This window comes from Varanus komodoensis, unplaced genomic scaffold (genome assembly GCF_004798865.1).
Source record: "Varanus komodoensis strain SLA01 unplaced genomic scaffold, ASM479886v1 scaffold1, whole genome shotgun sequence".
Classification (NCBI taxonomy): domain Eukaryota; kingdom Metazoa; phylum Chordata; class Lepidosauria; order Squamata; family Varanidae; genus Varanus; species Varanus komodoensis.
Genome location: NW_025335268.1, coordinates 126,973,682 through 126,999,027, shown reverse-complemented (window position 1 = coordinate 126,999,027; position 25,346 = coordinate 126,973,682). Strand labels below are relative to the sequence as shown.

At 38.6% G+C, this 25,346-nt stretch overlaps 1 protein-coding gene across 3 annotated transcripts in view; it reads left to right on the top strand.

The window, feature by feature from the left end:
- The window catches only part of USP49 (ubiquitin specific peptidase 49), a 58,324-nt gene that overhangs the window by 10,410 nt on the left and 22,568 nt on the right, over positions 1 to 25,346 (top strand). For 2 of the 3 annotated variants that reach the window (XM_044445147.1, XM_044445140.1), the window contains exons 2-3: positions 17,621 to 17,765; positions 21,517 to 22,927. In XM_044445147.1, the coding sequence (XP_044301082.1) occupies positions 21,545 to 22,927 (1,383 nt within the window). In that variant the 5' untranslated portion in view covers positions 17,621 to 17,765; positions 21,517 to 21,544. Of the gene's footprint in view, positions 1 to 17,620; positions 17,766 to 21,516; positions 22,928 to 25,346 lie in introns of those variants that run through there. The other variant, XM_044445154.1, reaches the window with a different exon arrangement.

Genomic DNA, 25,346 nt, shown 5'->3' with positions numbered 1-25,346 from the left:
CTAGGTGTGATGTCAGATCTGTGAAGGGGGGTTAATTTTAGCAGTTAATAGTCATGTGGAGAATGATTTGGATCATGAAATCAACACTGGAAGAGTGGTTCCAATTAAACTGTCTCATTTTCCCAATCAAAATTGTTCTCCACCCCTGCTGAAGGCTGTAATTTGTCCTACAAGAAGATGGTATCATAACCATCACAATGGCTACTGCCAAAAAGTAGGAGAAAAACCAACAAAAGAGGAAAATTGAGAGCTTTTGTAGAAGATCCAAGAAATCAACAGAAAACTCAAATTTGGAATGCTGAAGGACAAACAGGAGAACATACAAACTGACCAGAGTAATGTAAAAAGAAGGTAGAAACAATATATGGAAGAACTATACAGAAGAGATAAAAGGATGACACTCTTTTGAAGAGCCTGCAGTATTAGAAACTGAAGTGACAGCTTCTCTGGAGGGAACAAAGCACCAGAATAGATAGGGTACCAATGAAACTTTTCCATGCTGCAGAGACTGAACTGGTCCAATTCCCAGTAAGAATGTGCCAACAGATATGGAAAACAAAACAATGGCCCACAGACTGGAAATAATATACATTCCAGTCCACTAGAAAGGACATGCAAAAGAGTGCAGCAATTATAGAAGCATTGCACTAATTTTGCATGCAAGCAAAGTGATGCTCAAGGTGTTGCAATGAAGAATGTTACCATATATGGAGCAAGAAATGCCTGATGTTCAAGCTGGATTCTGAAAAGAAAGAAGTACTTGAGATCATGTTCTGAAAGACATGGGTGTGCCTCAGTGCTTGACTGTCCTTATGTATAAGTTGTATTGTGGACAAAAAGCTACACTTTTTGAACTGTATGAAGAAACACAGTGGTTTCCAATAGGGGAAGGTCTCAGATAAGGGCGTGTTTTATCCCCCTATCAGTTCAATCTGTATGCGGAACATAGAAGGTAGGGTAGATTTGGATAAGAGCAAGGATGAATGAAAATTTGTGATAGATACACCAATAATTTGAGATACGTTGATACCATATTATTGGCAGAAAGCAGCAACGACTGATGAAAGTAAAAGAAGAAGGTGCAAAAGCAGAACTGCAGCTAGTCATTAAGAAAACAAAAGTCATGGTTACAAAGAATTACACAACAATTAAGAAACTGAAATTGGGGAAAATTGCATACTTCAGCGTATTCATCAATTCAAAGGGAGAATGCAGCCAGGAAATTCAAAGAAGACTGAGACTTGGAAGGACAGTAATGAAGGAATTAGAAAAGATCATCAAATGTCAGGACATTCCACTGGAGTGTAAGGACGTTCCACGGTGCACTTCTGATCACTGTGTATGGGTGTGAAAACTCCACAGTGAAAAAAGCTGACTTGAAAAAAACTGGTATGTTTGAAAGGAAGTGCTGAAGGAAAGCTTTGCAAATAGCCTGAGACAGATAGTTAGGTGAATAAGTAGGTCCTAAATCAAATTAAGCCCGGACATTCCCTGGAAGCAAAAATGATTAAGCTTGAAGCAGTTACATTTTGGATTCATCATAAGAAGGCAAGACTCAGTGGAGAAGACAGTCATGCTAGGGGAAGTAAAAGGCAGAAGAAAAGAAAGACCAACCATGAGATACATAGACTCCATAAAGGATACCACAGCCTTGTGTTTATAAGAAAAGGTCATTTTGGGGGCATTAATTAATAGGGTTGTCACAATTTGGAGATGATTCAATGGCACATAGCAACAATGTACTGTCAGTAAGGTGAGAGGCATTTGGGAATTTTGAAAAATCTATTGTAAATTAGAATATATACTACCACAGTATAAGAAAAGTCTCAAGTTGATAAAGTGCTTGAAAATAGCTCATTATATACTAGTAGTTTTGGATTTAGATTGACTTGTTTGTCATGGACACTTTGTATTTGCTGAGAATCCAGTGGCATGTTCTAGTGTGAAAACTAGAGTGGGCCACATTGGTAACCTTTGAGCCATATGAACTGAGTCTGTGCTTTAGAACACAACCGATATTCCTTCCATTTTCAGGGGAACATTGATAGTGGTGGGCAGGTTGTCTTTCAATAATGCTTTGCCTCAGTTAGTGATCTTCTCATTGAAGTGTCCTTGATGAAAATCTTAAGCCCAGAATTCCTGTGAACACTGTTCTGTAAAGATAAATTAAATTCCCACAGTTGTGTGGTCAGTTGACAAGCAAAACATTTTCACTCATTATGCCACACTGTCTTTACACATTTGATATACTACACAGCTGTTTATAAAAAAAATTATTGTAGGTCAGCCTACAGGAAGAATGGATGTATGCAGGAGGAATTAGTTGTGTTTATTTCACTTTTGTGATATCCAAATGATATTAGTTAAGCAAATTTGAAAAAAAAAATTGTAAGCATGACTGTTTCCTTATTCTTTATGATTTTCCAAGGAACACTGCCTTACTTCTGTGTTCCCCCAGTTTGTTTTAGTGGGTGGCATTAGATTCAATTGAGTAACCATGCCCTATAGCTGTGCTTTTCTCTCAAGTATACACAGGGCATACTATGAAATATGTTTAAATGTTTTTTTCTTTTACTAAGAGGGTCACTGGGTGGAAAAGTTTCTTGCAGAACCTTGAAGTAGGCATTCAGATGTCTTGAAGGTGGCATGTGATAAGAAATTTATATGAATGTTTTGGAAAAGGAATGTGGTTTACATTTCTGATATTCTAGTGCTTTGTTTTCCAGGTTTCTCCAGGCTTCTGCAAAAGAACAGTAGCTGCAACCCCCTTAGATTTTCTCTTCTAGTTCCAATAGACTCTTAAAATACTCTAATTCTTTGAAAAAATAGCAGTGTATTAAAACAGTCAATCTTGTCAGTTCCATTCACACCACATTTTAAAAACTAGTGAACATTTAAGATAGAAATCATTATTATTTTGCAAGCAAATTAAGTTATTTGCAATCATGCAGTATCATAGGGTTTACAGAGTCTGTATTTTGCTTATCAAAGCCATACTTTTCCACTGAGCAGTGATCTATAAGTACATTATTTATTTATTATGCTACTCTGATGAATTGAACATTTTCATAATAGGTCAGCCTGGATAAGAATCAGGTTAGATTATTTTAGACACAATCTTTTTAACAACTGAGACCAACATTTGAACAACAAAATATTAACATTATTTGTTGGGGTCTTTTAAGCATTATTCCAGTGTTTCCTAACGCTGTAGCTACTTACAATCGGTTATCTTATTTATATAATCTGCCAGGGTGAATCTGGATTTTATTTGTATTATGTTTATTTTAAGTAAGCCATCCCGAGGCTATGCGATGGGACGGCATACAAAAATTCTAATAAATAAAAAATAAATAAAGCATAAACATTGTTTGGACTGTAAGTGTATATATTTTTATTTTTTCAAGTTCTCATATGAGTTTGTGAAAGTGAAATTATTCCCTGTGGCAATCTGATCAAAATTGCTTCTATACATAAAATGAACATGTTTCTTGTTTCCTTTTATAACTTTTTACATTTTTAATTATGCTTAGTTTCTGTTGGTACAAATAAATAGTCCAAACAAAAGCAAAAATTGTATGCTTTTGGAAACAGTGAGGGTGATAAGTGTTCCCCAAAGCCTGTCCCAGACTGGGAAGACATATCCAGCTATCTAGCTGAGGGTCAGGTTTTTTAGAGTTGCACATGTCTCCATGTGTTTTCCTTTCCCTAGGAAAAATTCTAATGCTTGATTATTATTTGTTCCAGCTGCTGGTCACTTTAAATTTTTCTTGACTGTACTGCTTTAACTGGGAAATTGCATAGTACTTGGTGTTATATCTATTCCTCAACTTTTAGCCTTATATGTACTGTTTCCGTGTGAGATTTGCAGCCCTGACTTCCTGATAACTTTCTATCTATCTATCTATCTATCTATCTATCTATCTATCTATCTAGCTAGCTAGCTAGCTAGCTAGCTATCTATCTATCTATCTATCTATCTATCTATCTATTTATTTATTAAAACATTTTTATGCCGCCCCATTCGCCGAAGCCTCGGGGCGGCTTACAACAAAAAATTAAAATAACATTTTAAAATATATACAATAAAATACAAATATATATATTTCTACTTTGTATTGATGTCCTTGAAAGTTCATGCTTCTACATGGTATGGCAACTCCTAAATGTGACACTTCATTGCCTGTGGAGATCTGCCATTACCTGTCTGCTTCTATTCTAAAATTTAGATCTGGATACTTTTTATAGGATGTGTGTGTTTGGTGGAAGCATTCTTTTGAAATGCAGCTCATAATTGTGCTTTGGTGATAGTACTGACAGTAAAGATTCATCATTTGGCACATCTCCACTATACTTGAATAGTGCTAATACAGAACTTCCAAACCACAGACTGACTATACGTCTTCCACAGGCATCACCCCTTTCATCTGCCCTAATGCCAAGAGAGTGGAAAACAGGTTAGAAATAAACCCTTTTCTCTGCTTAGTGTTGTGAGACTCTCGGTGATGAGCAGAAAAAATGTTCCATCCAGTAGATACACATAGATTAGCTATGGGCCTGAGACGGATGGATATGTATAAGGGGTGGATGTCCACTGCTGGAATGTGATCCTCAATGTATTAGCCAGGCATTTTGGCCAAAAATGATTCCTCACCTGTTTTAGATGATCAAATATAAATGAAGGCAGGAGAATGACACCAATACAGGCAGCCTCCAGGTTACAAATTCAGTTTCTGAGAAAATGGAAATTTGTCCTCAAGTTGGATCACATATAGATGACCTTCCATATTCATGGGAGTTAGGGGCACAGGACCCTTGTGCAAGTAGAAAAACTGGTGACTATCTCTAGCCCAGTGTTTCCTCTTTGCAGTAAGAAAATGCCAGAGAGATTTCCCTTTCTGGATGGGTGGGGCAGGAAGGCTTGCTTTGGAAGCCATCCCTCTTCATTTCCCCTCTAGGTGATGATGATTTTCCTCAGTTTTTTTTAATTAATAGGGTTTATGGCAGTTCGTAAGTATGAATTGTTCATAACTCATTTGTTTGTAACTCGGGGACTACTTGACGGTTATGGTTGCAGAGGAATACATTATGGAACCTGTAATTTAATTTACACATTTGAAAACTGCTGCTGCTACAAATCTGTGAAAACCACCTGGATAGCATGCTCTCTAAAATAAATTATTACATGAATTGTAGCTCAGTCTTAGAGGAATTATACTCCTTAAGGAAATACACATAGGAGGACAGCCATGATTTTGGAAACTGTTCCTTAAGTAGTTATGGTCACAAACTTTTGGGAATTTCATCCTTTCCACCTCAGCCCTCAGTGGCACAATCTACACTGTTCAGGTTGTTCTTTCTTACGTTCTAGAGAAACTTTTCAGAGGACACAGGGAACTATAGGAGAGAAGGAGGAAAACAGATTGCATGAATGTCCTTCTGCTGTTACAAGTGTTGGATACAGCCCTGTTATCACTATGATTTCCTAACTTAACCCACAACACGTAAGAGTTATATCAGCTTGGCAAATAAGGCTGCAGCTTGCATTAGGATGATTACTCTCCAGTCTGATTGTCCACGACCACCTCTTCTTCCAGTCAGTTTCATTAACTTTGAACTGGAAACTTCCTGTGTATGGCAAGATTGGACTTGCTTGGTGCCTGTGCATGCTGCTCTTGAGGAAGGAATTGAACACAGGGACTGATTGCCTGCATTGTGGGATTTAAGAGAGACACCTGCTTCATCTGATTCCTCTGTGCCTGTCCCCAGTATAGAGGATGAGCTTCAGAACCGGTTAAGCATCATCCAGTATAAAACAAAGAGGCATGCAATGAAGCTAATAGCCATCTGTGTATTTTCTTTTCCTGTAGTCCTTTAATTCTCGAAGAGCTGGTATTGGTATGCAGCAGCACAAAAGCACTATGCATCACAGAAAATCCTTAATGCTTCAATATAAATACACAGATACTGTGTTATTCTATATTTATTTAATATATAATTTATTATGCACTTCCTCTATGGACCCCAGGGCATCATATGTGCCCCCCATGTTTATCCTCACAACAGCCCTGTAGGTTAGGCTGAGAGACAGTGAGGGCTCAGGATCACCTTGAAGCATCATGGTTCGTGTACTAAGGAAATTGGCATGATTTCTGTTGCAAAACCCTTTTTTGTTAGACTTAAGCTCTGATATTCAAGTATTCTATGTGCGCTTCACTATGGTCTGTTTTTGCATAATGCTCAAAAGACTCATATATGCAAAACAATGGAATTTCTTTCAGTAAAACGTGCTTTATTTTAGGATAGCACTAAAACACACAGAGAATTTTATAATTGTTATAGTTCTTGAATAAAAGGCAGTATTTCAGAGATGTGCTTAAAACTTGGTAAATGGTGAGCTTTCTCTTTAGTTTTCTACTGAATATGACTCTAGGTCATTTGTATGAAGATAGTTGATCATTATGGTCACCTCCTGGTGCAATTCTAGTCGTTGACAAAAGCAGGTTTCTGAACAAAATAGGCATGCTGAGATAGGCATTAGGTTCAGAGAGAACTTATTTATATGAAATAGTCTTTCCTGCCTAATATTCGTGAAAAGATAAAGCTAAAAGATGATACTTCATTGTAAAAAAATAATAAAAAGTCCAGGCTTTTGTTCTTTTATGTAGGATTTAGAAAAAAATATTTTAAGGGTTTATTTTAAGCCTATGTAAAAAAAAGTTTGAAATTACTATTCTGGTTTTAATTAAACAAAGGAACACTTGTGACAACTTAATCAAACCACAAAATTAAGTCATAATACTAATGAAGAGATTTAATCAAGGAGGTAAATCTATAATCCTGCTCATCGTGGATTAAAATGCCACCAGTACAAGCCTATCAGGTAGTCTCTATGATTGTCTGCATTTTTAAAAAGTGCGTGAGATACCTAAAAATGAGGCAAAATAATATATTTTTCAGGGTTCTGGTTTTGCTTTGAGAGAGGTGTGGCATGAAAAGGGGACAAATGTAATGATGGCAGATGTACTAGTCTGTTATTCCCTCCCCCGCCCCAATCTTCTAGTGCCTTAAAGCCTAACAGATTTGCCATGGCAGAAGTGTTCATAGAAGTAACTATAAAAGAAACTGCAACTTTGTGAGAATCTGAATAGAAGAATGTTTGCAGTGTGCAAATTCCATAGCAGTCAATGTGTTGTTCTCTGGTGCCCCCAGCCCAACCTAATTGATAGATACACTTACTAGTAATTCCAAGGACAACTGAGCCATCTCTTTTCTATGCTTCAGAAGGGCTTTCTGGTCTGTTTTTAATTGTTTCATAGACTTTGGGTAAATGATTTTGGGTTGCCTTTTATAAGGTGGCAGGTGGGAGGAATGAAAGATTGTGATGTCACAGGTGCCAGCCAATGAGTACTATACACAGTTGGATTCTACTGCAAACTGGCAGAGGTTTTACTTAAGCTCAGTTTTATAGAAAAATAGGTATGTTTCTCAGAATGTGGTAATTGTGCTTTCAAAGTGGTTCAGCTTCCCTGTTAATAAATGCTTGTATGCATTCTTTAATTACTACTTCCTAAATGGCTTACAGCAGGAAATTTAGAATAACATTGTGTAAGACCAGGACCATCTACTGTATGATGTGTGTATATTCATTGACACTCCAAGGATATCAGTCAGTAAACATTTTCATCAATCCAATGTGAGAATAAACTTTTTTTGTTTAAATCCTGCCCTAATGCTTATGGTTATAGTCTCAGAAATCAGATAACTGCAAGTTTACTTCATTCCAGGCAAGTAATCTTCTTTTTTAATGTGACTTTTCAGCATTGGGATCGGCACTGTTAAAACATTCTTCATTGTATAGCAAGGCCAGTAGTAAAGAAACTTTTGACTGGCATTAAAAGCAGATACCGGCCTCCCTCTGCCTTGCACTCAAAGCTACTAGTTTGCAGATTGTAAGATCAATTGTCAATTCTAATGTTCCCATTATTATAATCATTAAAATTGCATCGAAAGCACCACTTCTAAATTAAACCTAAAACTAATATAGACAATTTACCTGTGATGCTGAATTTGGGGCAAAAAGTAGAGATTCTCCCTCATCAGGTTAACAGTTTTTAATATGCTGGAGAAAAGGTTGATCGTGTAGCAATTCCATTGCAAGACTACACCAGCCTGTGCCAATTGTGGAAACAAAGACCAGCTGAAAGAAAAAGTTGTACAAGGCCATCAGTACTTTGGCTGTTTGCTTTTTAACAACTTATATGAGATTCAGATTAAGAATTAGTCACTTTTTTGCATGATGGCTAAGCACCAGACCAGCATTTTACTCAGGCACAAATGTAGAAAACAATGATATGTGCAAATATTTTACTTTAAAAATAATATATTTCTTAACAAATTTTTTAAAAACTTGCATTGAGAAATATTTTATCATAATTCTATTTCTTAAAATTTGGCAAATGGTCATTTCTTAAATTGAATTTGAATTTGTTGAATCAATCACAGCTCACACTGTAAATGAAGAGGCATCTGGTAACTTACATGTTTTTTTTAATAAGGTTGCTGATTTTTCATTATTTCTTGGAACATAATAAAAACAGTTTGCTTGCATTTTGTTGTTAACCCTATCAGAAAATTGTTTTAGCAAGCTTATTTTTATATTAATCAAAGGTTTAATCAAATTAATTTTAATCAGATTAATCAATTAATACAATTCCTTTTGTCAATTGAAGAAATACATTGGGAGATGAGTTAATTGTCCATTAGAAACATTTGGTAAGGTGAATAGGGATTTGTCTAAATAAAAGAAACTACCAGTATACAGTGGTACCTTGGCTCACAAACTTAATTCGTTCCAGGACTCTCGTTGTGACCCATATTGGTTGTGAGCCAAGTTAAATTTCCCCATAAGGTTCAACGTAAATAAGCTTAATCTGTTCTCTAACCATTTTTTAAATTTTTTTTAATTCAGAAAAATGTGAAGCAAAGTGACAACAACAAAGATTGCGGCCATCTCCTCCCCCCTCCCTGAGCACAAGCGTGACCATCTCCCTGGCCCCCCAGCACGACCGAGATCATGCCTGTCATCCCTGCACGTGCCTGTTATCCCGGGGGGAGAGACGGGCACGATCGCAGGCGCACTGGGGGATGGAGAGATGGGCGCAAACAACTCGCCGGGGGACGGAGAGATGGGTGTGAATGGGGTGCGCTGGGGGAGGGAGAGATGGGCACGATCTTGGCCAGCTCCCCTCCCCCCACCCCAGCACGATTGCGGCCATCTCCCCACTTGGAGGTGGGGAGATAGCTGCAATCATGCTGGTTGTGGGGGGGAATGGCTGAGATTGTGCCCGTCTTTCCTGCAGGAGCGCGCCCGTGATCACGCACGTCTTCCCTGCATGAACGCAACTGCGATCATGGCCATCTCCCCACTTGTGGGGGTGGGGAGATAGCTACGATCTTGGTCACTACCCAATGCAGAGTTTGTGACCCATATCAAAATTTTCATGAAATTTTTGTTCATGACCCGATTTGGTTGTGAATCAAGGCGTTCATGAGCCCAAGGTACCACTGTAATTGAACATGCATGACTTCTTATCAAATGTATTTTAACTGCTCTTGGCCATCTTTTTATATCATCAGGAGAGTTTTGAAGGCAACACTGGCCTTCAGCTATATATATATGAGAGGTTTAAGTTAATCTCTGCTCTTGCTAAGAATATAACAGCTTGATATGTACTGATGGTGCAGTCGTGTGCATACCTACTCAGATATAAACCCTGTTGAATTGAGTGGTCTGTACAGAATTACACCCTGAGTGTTCCGAGAAAATGCAAATACCCCTGAAATTATTTCTTTATGTGTCCAGATGTATTATAGTATATTCTAAAATAATTGTCTGTTATGCATAATCAGGAGAAGATGCAAGCATTCTTATTTGGAGCAATTTAAGATATGTGCGTAATATTAAATACAATAACTAGTTTCAAGCAGTTAACAAGATAGTGTTAATTTTACTGATGGGTCAAGTATGTTAGCCTGTAAGGGAAAAACTGCTAAGTGGGGGTTTTTTTCAGGTCCCAGAGAGTTTTCCAGCATTCTAGTTGAAATGCATTTCTGTAAAAATGAGTTCATTTTTATTTTAGTAGATTTTGGTTCCAAGGCATGGGTGCTTAGTTTTGAAGCCTATGCTGTGAATGGCAAATGTAAACAGTACAGCAAGAGCAGTGAGCTCTGTAATTTATTTTCACTATATTGATCCTCTTCCTGTTTATTACTGTAAAGATTTGACAGTTTTAATTTTGAAACAGCCTAATTTAAAAAAATATGTGTTAAGGAAAACTAGAACACTAACAAACTTTATGTACTCTGTTTTTATAACAATGAAATATGAAGTTGGTTTTTTTAATTTGTTCTACAGGCTTGCAAAAGTGGGGAACCAGTGTTGCAGTGTATTCACTGGAGGGCAAACTGCTGGTGTTGTGCTCTCCAGCTTGTTGGTATTGCCACGACTTTCTCCATAGCCAGCTTAAACTGGGTTGAATGAGTTTATTAAAATAGGAATAGAGGCACACAAACTGAATTTTCACTCTTCTGCTGGTCAAGTCATTCTATCGTTCCTTTCCTGCTTGTCTCCCCAAATGTACATGGTCTAATGTAGTAGATATACTTACACGGTAAGTCAGGGCCACTCTGGCATTTGGTGGAACTTCATGAAATGGTAAGAATGTGTCAAAGACATATGGGTAAATATTCCATGATTTATGGCAGGCACTGGATACCTCCCATCTGGCCCTTCAGCTTCCTTCACAGGCCTTGTCTCTCTCCCAAGGGCTGAAAAGACTCATCTCTCTTATTGACAAGATAGATCCACAAAGGAGGAATGGAAACCAGTATGTATGTGAGAGTAAGGGAGAGAATGGTCTGTGACAGAATGAGATGGTTATGCCTACTGCTGGCATGAGGCACTCAGGATGTTTCCCAGGTATACTAGTCCTCAGACTGGAAAAGATTCCTCATATATGTTTTATGTCTAATCAGGAGGGCCATGATACAATTGTTTCTGCAGTTGAATCAGTAACAAATGACCAATGTTTTAATGTTTTTCTGTAGGTTCACACTATTTTTGCTTGGTACTGGACATCACTACATCTTATACTAGTAAATTCCATAGTTTATCTCCATGCTGCATTAAGAAATTATTCCTTATTTCTGTCTTGAGTCTTCTGTGAATAAGATTGGAAAGATTTTGCTTTACAATCAGATGCCTCCACTTCTAACATCTTGGGATGGGGAGGGGAGAGGAAAATACTTAACCTGTAGCCTGTTCTAGGTACAGTATAGGATGAGTGCCTGCTTGATTTGGTCAGTTCCTATGCCAGGGTCCCTTTTTTATAAACAAATAAAACAATTTGTTTGTTTGTTTGTTTTAAGAGCACAATTAGTTGAACAAATAATTGGTCTAATTTGTTTTTTTTTTTTTTTAATGGGACCATGAGCAGCCCTTGTAGGATATCTGTTGGGGATGGATGCCCCCATTAGGATAGCAAGAGAGCTTGACAGCCTGATTTCATGATCTTAGAAAAATAGTTTGAAAATAGTTAACCTGTGATGAGCCATGAAACAGCTTGTGATTGCTGCTGGGAGTAGGGGAAATTGTGGTGTTTCTGAGGTATCCCCCAGGAATATTGAGGAGGCGGCTCTGGTGCCATGATACATCTTATCATCTGTTGGGCACATTGTAGGCTCTGAAGCAAACTAACCATATTGTGTGGTTTGTTCTGCAGTATGGTTTATGTTTGCAAACCTGTCCTGTGCATGCCATGTGGGATTAGCACAATTACCCCTCAGCAGTGTGGGTTGTGGCATGTGAACCTGACCAAGGTAGCTTGTTGCTGTAGTTAACAAACCACACAGAATCCATGGACAGTTCTAGTTTATAGGGTGTTTTCTAAGTTACGGCAACAAGCCACCTGCCTGGGTTCACACAAGGTAAACTGTGCTACTGAGAATAATTATGCTAATTCCTTCAGCACATGAGGCTCATTTCCCCAGTCATATAGACAATCATATGAACCAGGTGGCGAAAAAGTCAGAGGGCACTGGTGTACAGTATCCAACTGTTGGGTAGGATGGGTATGCTAGTTATTGTTTAGAGATATGCTTTTTAATCATATGAGGGTTGTCAATGGGTTGATTCATATTGATCATATTATATGAATCAAGTCACTCTTGAATGAATTCATACTAACTGACTGTATGAATCTGGTCAATGGGTTGTCATGTTGTACGAATCCAGTCCTTAGTGGCACTCCTTGAACGAAGGACCTTTGAAGGGAGTGGAACTTCACCACTGAACAGGAAGTTGCAGTCTAACCCCTGTGGCCTGAAGTAAGATAGCAGGTTTTTTTCTACTAAGGTAATTGCAATGCCAAGGTGACTGAGTTAGTGTTTTGTGAATTGCCATGGCATTTATTTTACAGTTGTTTAATCTTTAACATAATTGTCATAGTCTGTATTTTTACATTTCATTTCCCTTGAACATCACCATTTACATTTTTTCTCTCTGTGTGTACCCATGTGTGTCTAAATAACTGCCAATTTAGGGTAACACTTCATGTTGCTGAAGTAGACTCTATAGTCTATGAAAGCTTATGTCATAATAAATTAGTCATCAAAGTGTGAGAAAGCTCTTTATTGTTTTATAGGCAATAATACAAACTCAAAGTACAAATTATTTCTGAAGTACATAGATTGGCATGAATGCCAAATACAAAATTAAGAAACACACACACACACACACACACACATGCGTGCTAAAATAAGCACTTCACTTTTTGCAAGCAACAAGTCATTTTTCTGTAACATTAATAAGAACTCATGTTCTTGCAACAACTCTGAAAGAAGGTTATTGAAATGTTACTCCCATCTGTTCAGGACACATACACGGAAAAATATCTCCCATGTGGCTAGTGTAACATTTAAAGGATCTCTTGGTCTGTTCAAAATATGGCCTATGTGAATGTCAAAATGAGGAATGAGAAAACAAAACACCAGTTTATTACATGCTGGGTAGGTAAGTCTGTTCTAGAATGCATTTTTGCTGTATTGAAGGTGGTATGTTGACTGTTTTGCCAGTATGACTGTGTTGATTCAACTTTGATACTGTAGTGTATGATTCAGTTGGTGTGGCCAAGTGCTGTCTGAGCTGTTAGAGGACTATGAGAAACATAACAATAATTTCTCTACTCTACCTTTCAGCCATGTAGAGTCTGGTATATGTGTTCTTGTTTTCTGTCAGAGCACTGCTGCCAGTTCTCTGCTCAAGCACTCCTCTTATTTGATGTGGTATGTAGCCTTTCTGTAACACTTAGCACATAATGTTTTCCCTGTCCTATGTCTCAGTGAAGTACCCTGGCTTTATTCTTGGTCCAGGCAACAGTATTCAGGCTTTATAATTGCAGTTGGTGGCTTTTTGTAGCTCCTTAAATTCCATTAAAGACAAACGCTAAGAAACTGGCTGTTCCCTGCAACACACACTCTTAATTGTCAACAACTGTGCTAATGAAGTGACAAATGTGAGCAGTACTCCTAGAAGTATTCCAGAAGGCATAGATATTGAAAATATAGATTGGCTCAGTTTACATTGAATTGGGCACTGTTGGAATCTTGATGTGATAGGGAACAGGTTAAGTGACTTACGTGGAGGGGAAGTAGGGGAATTTATAACAAAATTATGAATCCTTATAGCTTTCTAAAAACATGTAAGAGGACTGTTACAAAGGATATGGGGAAATCCCACCTTTGGCCTCCCTGAAATTCAAACACAGCATCCAGCCCTCCTCTGTGTAGTTGGATTGCCCTCTCCCCAGCTTATTGATGTTCTAGAATGTCCTCATCTTGGAACCAGGAATCTTTTTAATCCTGGCATTGCCCCAGATATATAACAAGGCAGGTTTTAAAGGATTTAGTGAAGCTGTTGACTTGATTCCATTCACCCAGTGTATTTAAGATAGCTGGACACTTGTAGTGTGGCAGGAGCTGCAACAGGAGGGATTAACTGACCAAACCAAATATATGTGGGAAGAGGGTCAGACAGCCAGGCAGAGCTTGCCTGGGGACATCACATGAGTGAATATGGTTAGACAGCCAGAGTAAACAAAGCAAATATATGCAGAGTTGGAGGCCAGACTGCCCCCTTCCGCCAAGAAATATCCACAGGGAAACATGGTGGAAGGGATCTGGGCAAGGAGGTCCTGTGGAAACCCTTGAATATACATAGGGGTTGGGGGCAAATCATGGTCCCTCTGTAGCTAAGGGATGATTGTAGAATGTAGAGAATGGATGCTCCTATAGTACAAATGTGAAGTACTCGCAAAACAAAGCTGAAGCTTAAACTTATGGAAAGTCATACATATTTTAAAGTGCATATGCAAGAATCAGCTGCATCTCTCACTACAGGGTGAGTGCTAAACATAAGTCTGCCCTTGCTTAGTGTGTGTAACTGTCATAGAAGTGGCTGTAGAGGGATGATGCATGTGAAACAAAGGGTGAAGATAGAAATGAACAGAATAGCCATGTGTTATTCCTATGTATTGCTTCAAAGCCATATCGGCAGAATAGTTTTGGATTGAGGTTCATCAGTCTAATGCTGCATGTAGAAATGAACAGTTATATTCAGGATCAGGTTTGTTCTGCAAAATAGTGCAAGTTCAAATATTTACTGTATACTTCTCAGTTGAATATTTTGCATGAGAGACTAAGGAAATAATGTTCTGCCACTGTTCTGGTGGTTGATAGAGGCTTCTAATGCCATGTTTCCCCGAAAATAAGACTGGGTCTTATATTAATTTTTGCTCCAAAAGACACATTAGGGCTTATTTTCAGGTGATGTCTTATTTTTTTCTTACGAAAGCTGTTAGATTCTTGCCCCGAGAATCCTCCTTGTACTTGACGGAATAGCTCTTTCTTTTTGCACCCAACTTGTATTTTACATCCATGCATTAAGAATATCCATTACAAAACATGATGTATTGATGTTTGTGTGTTGTGTCTGCACTCTGATTAGTCATTTGACAATAAGTCTCGCATTCATCTGTTTACATAGGCGTTTACCTCTCGTCTAAAGGTGCCCACTTCACTATTTACAAATAATTATAATGTATATTATCATTTATTTTAAGTATTAAATATTCATTTATATTTAATTATATATTAACATTATTATTTTATAATTCAATACTTCTCTTGTGTGTTGCAACGGACATACTGCCATGTTTCCCTGTCTGTCTGGCGGACGATCTTAACTGGGGCGTATTTTTGGAGTAGGGTTTCTATTACGAGCATCCTGAAAAATCATGCTAGGGCTTTTCTTCCGGTTAGGTCTTATTTTCAGGGAAACACGCTATAGAAGAAGAGGATGGAGTTGCTAGTTCTCATGTGACCTGTATGCAAGGCTAGCCTTTGGCTTTGTTTGAGCACACACTGTTACTAAGAAAAAAGATAATTATGCACATCTGCCATGTGTTTGATTTGTTTTAAGGTATAGACAGGTCAAATCTATTTTGAAAGCCACCTTGGGAAGACTAGTCTTGAAAGATAGTTAAAAATGCCTTAAATGAATAACAGTCCCATTTTGGGAGTCACAGGAATTTTTTTTTGTCTGAACATGCATAGGATTGTACTTTAAACAAATCTGTTGAAGCAGGTACTGATCTCCCTTAATGGGATCATCTGTTTGACATGTGCAATAGATGTATTTATTTCATTTTATACCACCCAGATCCCCCACTCCCATGAATGGAAGTTCCACCACTAAATTAAGTAGTAGTAGTAGTAGTAGTAGTAGTAGTAGTAATAATAATAATAATAATAATAATAATAATAATAATAATAATATCATCCATTTCAACAGTGTGATCCTGCATTATTTGGAATGGTTGGTTTAGATGGTTCAAATCCCTGCTCATCTGTAAAGCTCCCTAGAGGGTTTTAGGCCAATTCATGTGTTCACATCCAACTGACAGAGTGGTTAAGAATCTAAAAGGAGCAATTCTGCACTCTGTGGGGAGTGCTTTACTATTGTTCCATCCCCTGTGTTCATATAAACCTTTTGGAGAAGGACCTTGATAAAAGCTTTTAAATTCCATGTACACTAAAGCATGTAGCTCACACCCATATGCTTAGTCTTAACATTAGATTACAGTAGGCTTCTGATGTAGTAGAATTAATTTTGTTAATGATTCTTAAAAATCTGTTTTAAATTATGTGCTTAATAGCTGGGCTTGCTCTCTTGTAGGCTCTAGGATTATTTATATAGCTTTGTCCAAGTATATGGCATTTTACATAGCAATATAAGCCAAAAAAATTGGTTCCTGCTCTGAGAAGTATATAATCTAAATGTCAACAGTGGGGAAAACAGCATGGTACAACGGTGGGATGAACAAAGGGAGGTATATGACCAATGTACTTGACTTTTTTTCTGTTGAAGATTATGACTATATGGATTTATGGATTGCACGTTGCTTTCTTGACCTATTCCTAGTTTTCAGTAAGTTTTTACCACATATCTGGGACTGCTTATCTTGACTTCTTGCTTGCCTCACATTTCTGTTGTGCTGGTCACTTTGATGAAGGACCAAGGCACTTCTCCCTCTCCCATATAATCTTCTGGGGAGTTCCTTATTGGTCTATTTTCTCCCTCTCCCCTCCCTCCTCAGTTCTTTGTTCTTTGCTAAAATTCATGGAAAGTTCTCAAGACTAGCACCCCTGGCAAACCCCTTCTCAGTAACATCATACCTATTGAAATCTGCTTAGTGGGAGGCCAAAGACATGCAAATAGAGAGATTCCCCATGGAGCTATATGTCAGAGAATAAATTGGATTGCTTCTAGGACAAAAGGATCCTCCAGGAAAAGCTACCCAGCACTAGTTGTGAGAAGAGAACAATGTGAGGAATGATTTACTATGCACTCACAGATGTTTGTGGTGGTGGTAGGATTCTTTTGATCAGCATCAAGCACATCTGTAACAATGTTGTTTTTCACAGGCATAATGAAACTATGCATTGTGCTGGTATTGTTAATATGGATGGTTTTTTTTACTGGTTTCCAACAAGTTATTTAGTCCATGTAAACTATCCATTGTAAACTGAGTTTCTTTCCCCCCATTTAAATTTGTTTGTAAATTTGTACTGTAGTTGCTTTAGGCAAGCACAAATCTGATAGGAATTCATGGCAGCTTCCCCCCCTCCCAGAAAAAGCCATTTTCTCTGCCATCCTAAATCAAAGATATATATTATTTATTTATCTACTTTTCTGGATGATTTCCTTAAATTTTACTTTGTAACACGATAGGTAAATTATTAGATGTCCTAATAATCTGACTATACATGATTAGCACACTGTTATAAAGCAGGTGCTCTTGAATAATGGAAACTCCAGAGTGCCTCTTTCATATCTTTGCTTCAGTGGATGTGTTACTCCCATGGTTTCTAATTAATTGTTTGTACTTCATTAAAGTATATCCTTTGCAGTAGCTCTTCTCCTACAGCAATTGTTCATTTTCTAAAACTTCATAGCCTTGGCCTTATTTATGTATGTTTCATAGGCATATTTTCTCTCTAGGTGTTTTATGTTGCATTGCCTTTTTCTGATGAAGATCTATAAGTTGTGATTAAATTCTTGAGAAACACTTAAAGAGCCTATTGACTGAAATGGGGGTGTTCCAGTCTCTGGTCATTGCGTTACGAGAATATTTAAATATGAATCGGTGAGTATTGTCTCCTGTTTTAAACTTGTTTTATGTCTGGCTGTGTGCATATGGCACAATTGAGCTTGAGTAACAGAGCTCTTGCCTTGTCAGCAGCTACAGAGGAAAGCTCCATGTGTTCATGGAGCTAATATTTCCTCAATATATGTGGGCCTCGTTGCATTTTAAGGTGCATCCTATTGGAAAGTTTGTGAGTTGGGAAATGCCTGTAAGCTCCCAAACTCAGAGGTTTTTGGGCATCCACTGTGTAATGGGAGGAGCACTAGAGGTGATCTTTGCTTCTCCATCCTTATACTCTGCAATTTTTCTAGATGAGGGTTTTGTTTTGTTTTTTGGTCTAGCTGGGGGTATAATGGAGGGGGAGGGAAGGAAGCTGGATAGGAATTCAGGATACCTTTTATCCTGGCTTCTCCAGTGCGCACTCCACCACCTCTGACCATCTTTTACCCCCTCTGGGGTTGTTTTCCTAATCTTGGAGAATAGCCAGGGCATTTCTTTCTGTTTTGGCTGTGAGGTGGCAAGGGATGGGTATTTGATATCCAGTTACTAGCTCTCAAGGTCCCAGTACTGTCTCCACCCTCAGATCTGGAAATCTGAGCTATTCTTTGGTCCCTCAGAAAATGTCTAGGAGTCATATGATTACAAATTTGAGGGCCATTCCCTTAAAATGCTTTCCTATTAATTCAGTAGCTCTAAAGATAGCTCAGTATAGCTATCTTTATAACTATACTGCTATAGCTATATAGCTTCAAAGGTTATTGTGAGATCTCATTAATTTCTATCAGTATATGGAAAATTATGAGTAGATCAATTTACTGTTTAAAAAGAATACAGACAAGGATTCTAGTGTTCTTCAAAGTTTGCTACAAACATTGATGCTAAATAGAATGATTGTTTATATGTAATGTCCTAAGAGTGTACAATATGTTTAGTTCTGAGTTTCCCAATTATCATGTGTTAGTGAGAAGAAGTTGAGCTGTTCGTTTGTTTGTTGATGACTTTATTTACTTTATTTGTAAAATGTTTGTGCCACCTTTCAGTTGAAATATTCTTGGGGTAATTTACATAATAAAATGATATCCTAAGCAAAATATTAACAAAAATCCAAGTAAAAAAATAGCAAAAACAATCAACAGCCTGGGAAAATTGTTCAAGATCACTATTGTAGGGTTCCTGGAAAGCACAGGTACAAATAACTCAAATGGAAAAATAAATCAGTGGCACTTTATTAAGAAATAGGCAAGTCAAGGCAACCAGAGTATACCCATGGATAGGCAGTATGCAAAAAGGAACTGCAACAAACTTAATTAAACACAAAGCTTTTATAGTATTTCATCTCCACTTAATAATTTTATCATTAACCCCCTGCTACTCCCTTAGGCACCTCTTGCTAGTCTAGCAATCTTATCTCTAGATGCTCCATACACAAAGAGAAGTCAAAGTTCATTTGTGACCCTTTCATGCCTCAGTCTTGTATCTTCCCACCAATACATTCACAATTTGCAGCTGAGATACTATCTAAATCACTCATCTTTTTGATCCTACATGCTTCTCCACTATCTATTTCCATTTTTCTTTTCTTTTATCAGAGAGAAACAAACCACAAAATATTTATGGTCTTTCTCCCAACGCTATCTGGTGCTGAAAACATAACATTACCAAGTTGGTAGTAAGCATCTACTTCACTTGCGATGGCTTTATGTAGAACAAAGCTTCAGAAAATAAATGAATAAACAACAAATGAATGGGCACTCATAGGACTCTGTAACATGAAACTGACAAGCACTACTTTCTGAAATTGTCCAACTAATAGAACAAAAGCACTGTTCTAGATTCATACTAGGGTCAGAAGGGGCCAAGGAGACCATTGGGGCCAACCCCCTGCTCATGCAGGACACCAAGTCACTCCATCATCCATTCCATAATCTGGACTATGGATGTGTAAGGAAGCTGGTAGGCTCCCTAGATTCTGGTTCATTAGCCCCACAATGAAGCTTACTTGCAGTGATGTGAATTCCACAAGCTTGCAAACTGCTGTTTCTAAGATAGAGTGCAAGCTGTGCATTTTTAAACCGCAAATGAAATGTGTGCAAATAAGCAGTCAAAACTTAGATAGTTGTGGCATGATTTTTGCAGAATTGGTTAATTTTGCACAAATCACACTGGAACCATGTAGTTTTGGGTGCTTATTTGCATAATTTTCATTACTGGTTTAAAATGTATGCAGATTGGATTCTTTCTTAGAGATGGAAATCTGTGCATTTCCCCTAGTTTGGCCACTTTTGATCACTGGAAGTGTACAAGAAATCTGTTTGGCTCAAACAAACTAACTTTCCCTATTTTGTGTAACCCTAATCTGGAGTGGTTTAGGAAATCTTTTAAAATGAAAATGCTGATTTAATAATGCAACTAATAAGTGTATAAGTGGAGTTTTGAAAAATACAGTACCCCACCCAAAACACAGGAGAGGGACAAGATTAACTGAATCAGTGTTAGAATCAATGGGTATACATCTTTCATTGAAAGATAGGAAGAAGCTGGGTTTCACCCTATGTCATATAAAGGTAAAAATCTGCAGCTCCTATGCTTAGTACTTATCCAGCCAAAGATGCAATACTGGTTAAACACATGTTAGCAAGTCTGGAGAAAGGGGAACATCAATACCTCCCCTTGCACCAGTACTTCCATCAGCAGGACTGCAGTCAAAAAGCATTGGAAGGAATTTTATTTCCTAGTTCCATGCACCACAAGTCTGTGGAAACTTCAACCAAAAAGTAGAATTACTACTCGACAAATAGTAATAGGCCAGGCTTTATATATTATGGAAGGGATCGTCTCCTCCCCAGGTAATAACTGCTGCTTCCAGGAACTCCTGGATAAATAGCGTGTAATAAGCCCAGGTCTGCTGCTTGCTTTGCCAACATTCCCTCATTCTGGTTTGTAATCTTACATACAATGGTGTTCAAACCCCAAGTCTTCCTTACTATCTAAAACAAAGGTAACAAGTTGTTTATTCAGACCAACCTGTGGTTTGCCAATACAGGGACCAAGAAAAGGCTTTTCTCTCTCCCAAGGAGGCACACTGTACCAGCTGGTAATCTGACTACAGCCATCAAAATCAGCACATGTGCATATTCCAAGTCATGTCCTTCCTTGTGCTCCCTTTTTGCCATGTGGCCTGGATTCCTGTTGCCATTGTTTTAGCTTCTCCTTTGTGTCCTCCTCCTGCCCTCCATCTTGTCCTTTTATTGCTCCTCTTTCTCCTTTGCTCTCCTTCATCCCTGCCCCATTTCAAATGTTGCTTATTTTGGCTGGGATAGTGAAATGCAAGTGAGGCAAAGTTATTGGCTTGAGGCATCTCTCTTACTAGGTGTCCTTTTCCTGTTACCCTGGGAGCCTATTGGTCTGCAGGTACTGGCCACGGCTAGGTGCAACTAGTTGGGTGTCTTGTAAGAGGCGGCAAACCCTGTTGGACACCTCTTACCACGTTATTAAAATTTCCTTTCTACCTTGCACCATCAGCCCTCAGACCCAACAGAAAGCTTGTACTGACCAGGTAATTAGCATGAATATGTGTGTCTAGAGTTCACCCAGCTCATTTCTCTCTGCCACATCTCATTTTTATACAGTATATTAAACTATGAAAAAATATTTAAGTTGGGTTGGGTGGGTTGGTATTTTGTCTTAGAATGTTTACATTATTATATTTTTAATGTGTGATAATTAAGTTGTTCTGTTGCTATTTTGCAAGGTTAAAGCGGAGGAGCTTTATGTAAGACATGGATAGATGCAAACATGTTGGGCGGCTACGACTTGCCCAGGACCATTCTATACTGAATCCCCAGAAGTGGCACTGCATGGAGTGCAACACCACGGAATCCATTTGGGCTTGCCTAAAATGCTCCCATGTTGCCTGTGGAAGATATATTGAGGACCATGCACTTAAACACTTTGAAGAGACCAGGCATCCTTTGGCAATGGAAGTAAATGATCTCTATGTGTTTTGTTACCTTTGTGAAGATTATGTGTTGAATGATAATCCCGAGGGTGACTTGAAATTATTAAGAAGTTCTCTTTCAGCAATTAAAAGTCAGAAGCATGATCCATCTGCTCGAAGTAGTAGGATGCTACGGTCAATGGCTTTGGGGGATGATGTTTGCAGCCATCAGAGGGCCCCTCAGGGACAGCCTCAGATGCTTACAGCTCTCTGGTACAGACGGCAATCATTGCTAGCAAAAGCATTGCGGACGTGGTTTGATAAAAGTTCTAGAGGCCAGCAGAAACTTGAACAAAAGAAGCAAATGGAAGAACTAGAGAAGAAGAAGGAGGTGGCCAGACAGCGTCGTCAAGAGATGAAGCGGAGGTTGTTGGAGGAACTGGCAAACACCCCTCCAAGAAAAAGTGCTAGGCTTTTGTCACATATTCGCAGAGAGAATCTGATTCCTCGGAAGTTCAGAGATATGGAAACAAGTTCCCCTACCTCAAGGAGAGTGCAAAGTAGCAAATTCAAGCAGTTTTATTCCATCCGACGTAAGCCTCTCATGACTCCTGGTGTGACTGGACTAAAGAATCTAGGAAATACATGCTACATGAACTCTATCCTTCAAGTATTAAGTCACCTTCAGAAGTTCAGAGAATGTTTCTTGACATTGGATCTTTGTGAAACTGAAGAACTTTTAGCTAAGACCGTGAATGGAAAGTCTAGAATGTCTGGAAAGCTGGTCAATGGGCCTGCTCCTACTGAGTCAGGGAGGAATGATCAACTGAGTTCATATGGCAGGCAGAGCCTGCCAGCTGGCTTAAATGGCGGGTCCTCAATAAGCAAAAGTTTAGAACTAATACAGCCTAAGGAGCCAAGTTCAAAGCACATTTCTCTCTGTCATGAACTGCACACGCTCTTCAGAGTAATGTGGTCTGGGAAGTGGGCTTCAGTATCTCCTTTTGCCATGTTGCATTCTGTGTGGAGTCTGATTCCAGCATTTCGAGGTTATGACCAGCAAGATGCTCAGGAATTTCTCTGTGAATTATTGGACAAAGTGCAGCAGGAGCTGGAATCTGAAGGAACAAAACGCAGGATCCTCATCCCTTTTTCACAGAGGAAGCTCACCAAGCAGGTCCTGAAGGTGGTAAACACCATTTTTCATGGGCAGCTACTCAGTCAGGTACGTTTGTTTCCCAGTGTAGTGTTGGTCATGTCTGGATTTACTCTAAGGTAATAGTTTGGAATAACTATGTATACTTTATGTATAATGTGTATACTTTAAGTTGTAATTTTCCACATAAGTTTTCATTGGCATTTTAAGAACCAATCTAGGGCCAAATTTATATAACAAAGAACCTACCCTGTGAATAAGCTACATGGTTTGAGGTTTTTGTTAGAACAACTCAAGGTGTACCTGATGGACACTTAGGCTCACAATGGGTTGTCCCCCTGCCTTTTCTGAGCAGCTAGAATTTTGGGAAAAGGTGACACTGCAAACAGTCAAGTTAAACCAAAATCTAAACAAAACTAGAGGATCTCACTGCAAAGGGTATAGCCTACATCCCAGCCTATTTTGCTAGCGAAGATCCCCTTGCAGCTTTGTTTTGCCTTTAACAGCTTGCTGTTTGACAGTTGTCAAATGAAAAGCAAAGCAGCAAATTAACCTGTTTGTATCCTTACTTTGGCAATTTCCATGAATGGTGCTTCCTATACTTTGAGAGGAAGACCATGCTTTTGTATTATTGATTTGCAACCAAAAGAGTTAAATGAAACACTTGTGCAAATTTTGAGAGCAAAAACTATTATTTTGAAATGAAATGGTAGCTGTTCTATTGCACTGCTTAGGCACTTTGAAGAAACTATGAATGGCTGTAATTTCAGAGCTGGCAAATTATGATCTCCAGAGAAGAGTGGTAATGAGGAAAAAGGCTTTGGTGATTAGAAAAGGGGCCATAGTTTGTGCAGAGGAAACGAAACCACTGAGCGTTTCTTCAAAAAGTTGCTTGGCACTTGGTAGAGAAGTTGTCACTGGCAGTGGCCTGAGCTGTTATTGCTGAGTGGTTGACTTATTTCTGTAGCTATGATTGGGCTAATTGCCCAGGTTTGAACTACGCCCATGTGACTTGTTGCCTGCAAACAAGCCATCCTGTGGAAAGCAGTCCAGACTTGTATGGCACAACTATCCACTATGGCTAATTATCTTGGTTGGATTAGTATGTTATGCAAATTCAGTCATGTGTAATTGCATGATACCTTCTTCTCCAGTGGCTTTTGCTGTTCTACAGAAAGCAACTGCCAGTGGGTTTTGAGGTTTAGCAAAAGAGTCTGTGGATGTGAGTGTGAAAGAGAGTGTGTAAGTGCATATGTATTGCATGGGTGTATTGGGTATGTTGTAAATTATCTTTCCCTGCTGTTTTTTACCATTTGGAATTGCCCTCATCTATTCCTCAATGCCCCCCAAATTGCTTTTCCCACTCAACTAATCATGCTATTGGCTATATGATGTGAGTGCTTTTGCCATAGATATAGTATCTTTAAAGAATGTGGCTGGGAATATCTGTATGTCTTTAATTTATTAAAAGGTTTGTGGATTTTTTGGGGTAAAACATTCTCTTTTCAATTAGTGTGGCCTTATGTTTTTCTTTCTTTGTGGTTTCTGTGCATCACACACATGGGCTCTGCACCTATGCAAATTTCCAAGCTAGACTTGTTCTTTCAGGAATCCCTCTCCACCTGCCCCCTGGTATATCTTGGAGAGATGTCTGCCCCTTTCCCTTGTTCTCTTCCAACCACCGTGGTGGGGTCTTCAAGAATTTCCTCTCTCAATATTGACATTTTCAACTCACTTTGCTCTCATGTTTCTAGACTTTCTGCTTTAGTATTTTTACTTTTTTACCCTAGTTTTACCCTAACCCTTTTCTGTTTTTTAATAAAAACCTTCCTATTCTATCTTCCATCTCTCCCATGCCCCAGTGTTTTGTTTTTCTGTTCTTCTCTTTTCTTCCCTGATAGCACTCAAGTCACCTTTTTGGAAGTGTGTTAGATGTGGGAGATGTTCCACTTGGTTTCCTTACAGAATCTTTACCATTACTGTGCCAAGAGAACTGGTTTGCCTTGATAGACTTAAACTGATTTTCATGTCACAATTTACCAGGCTTAGTAGCATTTCCATCGATTCCAAATCAGTTTGGTTGCGTATCAATTTTTAGTACTCCTGTTAGGCTTATGCACTGTCCCTTGGCTCTTCACCAATCACATGCCTGTCATCTTGCTCATCTTGGGTTGCAAGGGGCCTAGGTTTTCCCCTACTTGGATAACTGGCTGCTGGTTGCCTCATCCCAAGATGAGCTTCTGGATTTTATTCATCTTACTTGTGACTTCCTAGACTTTTTGGTCTCTGCCTTAACTATGTAAAATCTCTGCAAAACACTATGGTATTCTACCTAAACTAACAGGGAGGCACCCACTTCACCATGCTGAGGTGCCTTATCATCCATATCTGGAACTGATGTATTCAGAGGGGTATTACCCTCATTGCTATTTACCTGGCTGGGATAGTCAGTGTCACAGTGGACTCATCAAGCAGGTGGACTAAAGGG